The 6,124-nt window shown below is 33.1% G+C and overlaps 1 protein-coding gene across 1 annotated transcript; it reads right to left on the bottom strand.

Moving 5' to 3' along the window:
- Positions 1–1,653: 1,653 nt before the first annotated feature.
- On the bottom strand, positions 1,654–5,413 carry LOC128546186 (slit homolog 3 protein-like). Its single transcript, XM_053518347.1, has 2 exons — positions 5,257–5,413; positions 1,654–3,763 (listed from the first exon to the last, which is right to left on the bottom strand). The coding sequence occupies exon 2, from the start codon at positions 3,751–3,753 to the stop codon at positions 2,707–2,709; it is 1,047 nt and encodes a 348-aa protein (XP_053374322.1). The 5' UTR covers positions 3,754–3,763; positions 5,257–5,413; the 3' UTR covers positions 1,654–2,706.
- Positions 5,414–6,124: the final 711 nt, after the last annotated feature.

Here is a 6,124-nt window from a genome sequence, read left to right as displayed (position 1 = left end):
ATAAACTGCAGCTATTATTTACAACTACAAATTAACAAAATTCAATGTAAATCAAACGTTATATGATAGTTGGCATCCATATAATATCAAATGCCATACACTAAAACGGACATTGTATGTGTATGCAATAGACTGGCACACAATTTCATATTACAATAATATATTACATACATGGTACTAGACTTGCCATATAGAGTTATACATAACAATACAGTGCAGTGATGGCGTTCCATAATTAACAAAATATTTGACATAAGTTTTTGAAACAGTGCTTTACAATTATCATGTTACAAATTTCAGTACAAATTTTACATCTTATATAAATGAAACATTTTAGATTCCTCTTTCCAAATAATTTACAAAAGTCTGAAAAATTTAATAAATCATCCTGACATACCGAAACTAGCTAAAATCATATGCCGAAAAGTAAATGTTACAGAATTCTGTAGAATGAACAAAAATTTACCAAATAAAAATCGTAATGCAAAAATCATACAAAAATCTAACAAATAAATTTCTTACCTCGATCGAGCATAAATTTCTAGCAAGAAAATAATTCAGACATAGATTCGTCTATAAAGTCGTAAGGTGGTGTGCGCAAGGCATATCTAGTCCAGTCTATTTAAAGGATAATGTCCCGCCAAATACTAAATTTCATGGGATTCACGGCTAAGCCGTGAGCTATGACTATTGTCATTTTCACGGGATTCACGATATAGCCGGGAAATCTAACTACTTTGGCGCGAATTTAGATTGACAATTTGAGGCCCATTATAGTGGTTTTGGGGATAAAAACATAAATTACTGAAGTTTATAAAATATCAACTTTCTTATTACTGAACCGAATTTAATGAAATTTACATGGAAATTTATGTTATGAAATACAGAAAAACATGAGAGGTATTTCATGCGTGAAATCTGACATTTACCTCAATAACTCAAAAATTTACAAAAAGATGATGCAATACCTGCATTTACACTACAGATAAAATAAGGCCCGTATGTCAATTTGTGACACTTACCTTGCACATAATTGTGTTGTAGCAAAAACATGTTAGGAATAGATTATGATCAAGTTCTCTTCATACTTTTTTATTGTCAGGAATTATGATATAATAGTGTTATAGGTTTTAATCTACTGAATCTTCTCAGTTAAATGTTTGAAACTAAGGTCATGTGTTATGCTTTACACAAATTGTACTGTTTGACTATAAATTGTATGTATGCAATTTTATGTTGAATAAAGTATATGTTATGTTATGTTATGTAAACATGCGATGTGATTATTTTCAATTTACTCAAAAGTGTAATTTATACCAGTGCAATTATAGATTACACTAACGGGAGGATATAATCTATTATATTTTTACAGTCATTTTGTTTGTTTTAAGCAGCCAGGGAATGACCCAATCTAGCTGCTTAAGGCAGATGGCCGCTGAACACAAGTTAAATGTAGAACAAATGTCCAATGTTGTAATAAGCTGACTGGTTGCTTAATGCAAGTGGCTGTTTAATACAGGTTGTACTTTTTTTTCAAAATAATAATTTGCATAAGTAGTTCCGTTAAGAAGTGTGGTTTAAAGGTAAAAATAGACATTAAATCATGTTTAGGTGATTTATAATCGTTTAATAATCTAAAATATGATATGAAATAGGGTCCAAGCAATTTATCAAACACAGAGAAATGGAAAAAGAAGGAATAAGGAACTGCTTCTTTCTGTCAGTGGCGGGAATGCAATATTGGAGGCCGAGTGACTGTAACACAATTCTAAACAAATATGGCTGCGGCCACCATTGCTACGTTTTCCTTTCTTGCCCACCTATTGAAGCTCTGCCGCGACCGGGATATCTTTGATTCCTTTTTTGAAAGTACGAATTTTTAAAAAATACAGTACGAATCTCGGTGGCAATAATACCAAATGGAAATACAGTGAATGTAAATGGGGCACCTCACATCTATAGGTTTTTACGCGCTGTCCACATTTTGACCTGCCGAACATATGCGAGGATGTGCGTATGTTAGTTGGCAAAGGCTAGTTTCGATTTTTGATCGGACAAATACCTAGAAGCTATCGGCTGTCAGAAAATATGTTTTATTCGTGATCTGTTTAGAAGTGAACCAACATGTTCTTGCAAATTCGCCACGGAAAGTAAATGACAAATGAGTTTAAAATGTGACTGATCGATCAATGTTTAAATATAAAACGTTAAAACTAACTAAATCTGTTAAACCTCGATAAATGTAGTTTTGTTGAACCTTGATAAATGGATAATGTAAAATATAAAGAAACAAAATAGAATCGTTATTTATTGTGAAGATAAATTTTGTATAAATCATTCGCATTCCTTAAAATATTGATCGCGTTCCAGAATGAAATGAGAAAATGTTACTGTAAGAAGAAGCCAAAAACAAATAGTTATTGAAATCTTTGTAGGACTAATTTGCGATGTTATCAACTGATTTACACATATATTACAGCTGTTATTTTTACTTAACACAGAGAAAATTGATTTCATACCACTGTATACTTGCATTAATACGTGAATTAAGTACTTCGAATATTACTTTGGCAATATTAGTTGTCTAATCGACTCCGACTAAATTTTCCTGGTCCCGTAACATAACAAGTTATCATTATGTTTTCAAACTTGGCTAATGTAGAACTGAAGTGTGTTGTATTAAAAACAGCTAAAATAAAATTGATTCTATAAAATAGTCAAGAAAACAGTTATAAAGGAAACAACAAAGATTTGAAATGTAAATACGAGCGATGACGCCCCATTGTCGCCTTTTCCTTCTTCTCCTGTACCTCCGTTTCCTTGCCTTCCAGGTCTACCACTGGGATTACATGTTGGATTTAATATCTTTATTTTAATCTCGTTGCAGGTAGGCGTATGATCCTCCTTTTTGTTCTTGCAGTTAAGATCACTAAACTTAACATTTGCTAGATTTGTTGTTTCGTTCATTTTTCCCGGTCCGTGACATCTGCTGTCAGGGAGTATTTCTGCATACTTCTGTCTTCCTGATGTGCTTAGCATCCACGAAATGGAGCAGTTACAGTAGAATGTGTTACTGGAGAATGAAAATGTGTTTGCAGATTGAAACATTACATCTAAAACACCACAGTGCATGTTCCAAAACGTGTTGGATGTTGCTAGCAAATTGTCAACCTTGACGTCTCTGAAAGCGTCAGTTACAATATCACTGACGTTATTGCTGGTTAGAACCATCGTGCTAACGTTGTTTATTCCATACAATGCATTCGAGTAGAAGTACAGAAAGTTTGTTTCGAGCAAATTAATGTTAGCAATTTCTGACAACTGATAAAATGCAAACGATTTCAGCCTTCCTATCCGACTTTTCAGAAATTCAATTCGTTTCATCTTTGACAGACCGTTAAAGGCAAAGCTTTCTACATTGCCGATGACTGTTTTATCAAACAATATTTCTTGCAAAGAATAAATATTCTTAAAGGCACACCCAGCAATAATTCCTACATTTGACTGCTCAATTTCAATCAAAGTAACATTCGGTAAGTAGCTGAATGCGTGCTTTGGGATTTCACCAATGTTCATATGGGATAGTCGGATACGCTCTGTATCAAGGGCAAGGTCAAGCGGAAAATCCATCAACGATTGACAGTCTACAAATCTGTGCTTACAGTAACAGCCCACTGGACATTTCCCCTGCTGTGCTTGTGCACATGCGCTGAACATGCTTACAAGTAATAATGCTAATCGTATGTTTTCCATTTCTCATAACCTGAAACGAAAAAAAAAAAAAAAAAACATTAAAAGCTATCAATTGATAGATCTTTTTCAGAAAGGAAACTTAAAAATAACCGCAAAGAAAACTATCGTTTAAATCTCATATAGTTTACTTAAAAATTACGCAAAGTGTGTGACGCATCGTGCATATTGTTTGAACATTTGTAGGCAATTCACATATAATGCACTGAAATTATGAACGACTTTTGCGCAGAAACAAAATTATGAATATTTTTATTGCCTTATAATAACGTGTTCCATGTGTAAACTATAATCTCCTCACACGCGATGGAACTAGACACAAGTTGTACAGCTACACACATAAACATGTTCAACTCGCATGAGAACATACGTACAAAATTTACTAATATGCATATCTATATAACATCATGACAAATTACATCGTTAATATAGAAAACGTTCATTCATATATCATGTCAAGATTGATTTATCACATTCAACTTGTCTTTATTGTTATTGTGTTATACCATTTACTTACTTGTATCTATTTTTATCACTGACTTGGTTCATTGTAATTAAATGTAATATGAAGATTTCAAAAAGTATTTGAATAAATACATGTTGTTGAATTAATTAATTTCGGATCCCTGTTTAAATATAACTTACTCACGCGTTCTTAAAAATGCAAATGTATACATAAGTTGATAATGTTTCTTGTAAAAGGATTTTAAAGATATATAGATAACTCGTATATATTTCAGTACTTAATAAATTATGTATATATATCAGTAATAAATAACTCTTTTTTATATTACAGTATTATATAACACATATGTATATTTCAGTACTAGATAACTCCTACATATATATATATATATTTCAGTTCTCAATACCTCTTATGTACACATGTTTTTCAGTACTATATAACATTTTTGTATATTTTCGTACTAGGAGGAATATTGTACATAATTATTTCAGTCCTAAATAGTTCTTCTATCTATTTTAGTACTAAATCAGAAAACGTTCAATACAGTCTGAAATTAGAAAGTGTGGGCAAAATGTTTTTTTGTTTTTTTTTTTGATGGTGGTGGGGGTATGGGGGTTAACGCCGTTTTTCAACAGTATTTCAGTCATGTAACGGCGGGCAGTTAACCTAACCAGTGTTCCTGGATTCTGTACCAGTACAAACCTGTTCTCCGCAAGTAACTGCCAACTTCCCCACATGAATTATCCGAGGTGGAGAACGAATGATTTCAGACACAATGTATTTTATCAAATCGTCACGGAGAACATAGGCCCCGCTCGGGGATCGAACTCGATCCGTAGACCAACGCTCTCCCTACTGAGCTAAGCGGGCGGACTACGTGGACAAAATGAGGCAGATTATAAAGTAGTATGATAACGTAACTTACATGTTTTTATGAACTCACATTATTTCACTGCGCCTCAGTGATACAACCTGATACAACCCGCTCTTACCTCCTTAAATTCTTGTACATACATTTACACGATATAAAATATATTTACCTTTTCCACATCTAGCATTTATATTGAATGATCCAAGAGTGAAAACTTCTCCTTGCCTTACACCGTTATTTGTTTTGAATAAACACCTCGCTATCGATGCAGTAAATTCTCCAAAAAAGTATAAAATAATACGTACATTTGCATTAACTGTGTATTCAGCCTGAGGGCAATCTGATTACAATGGATTGTCTTATCAACTGAAGGGAAGGTCATTAGCCGGATTGGTGCATACCTGTCTCCACTGCTGTTACACACGAGTGCTTTTTTGACCCTAACAAGTTAATTATTATACATAATTACTTATATTAGTGATGACTCCTTATATAAATAGCCAGTGCATAGATTTTGCTATATGACTGGTCTACATGTTAACTGGATAACCCACGTTTAAGGAACGCAGCCGCTTGAAACCACTAGGCCATAACGTGGATGCACATAAAATTTGAAAACACAAATATTTGTGACGGCCTGTAATAAAACACTTTTTGAATGGTTTGTTTGTAAATAGTTAAAACTATTTTCATTCGCTCCCATTATACATAAAACACCGTCTACTTTTTTTGTCGAGTTTCTTTGCTCAGTAATTACGGGGAAGCACGAACACCAACTCGTGACAAATAAAGGAATACAATAGTCATAATATTCGTGATAAATTATACTTGCTGCAAGTAAAGTTTGCTAAAATCAAAATTTAAAAAACAGCATCATAAACTACGAAAACATCGAACATTTTATTCACTGAGTTTGCCCTGTGTCCCAGATAGTTTGACTATACTATTTGGCAAGTCCAGTATTGGATTACAGTATTGGAATGTGGAATGAACATCTTTATTAATATCAGCAATTTAGCAATTAATTATTAATATCA

The sequence above is a fragment of the Mercenaria mercenaria genome, chromosome 11 (genome assembly GCF_021730395.1).
Source record: "Mercenaria mercenaria strain notata chromosome 11, MADL_Memer_1, whole genome shotgun sequence".
In the NCBI taxonomy this organism is placed as follows: domain Eukaryota; kingdom Metazoa; phylum Mollusca; class Bivalvia; order Venerida; family Veneridae; genus Mercenaria; species Mercenaria mercenaria.
This window is presented reverse-complemented; position numbering and strand designations above follow the sequence as displayed.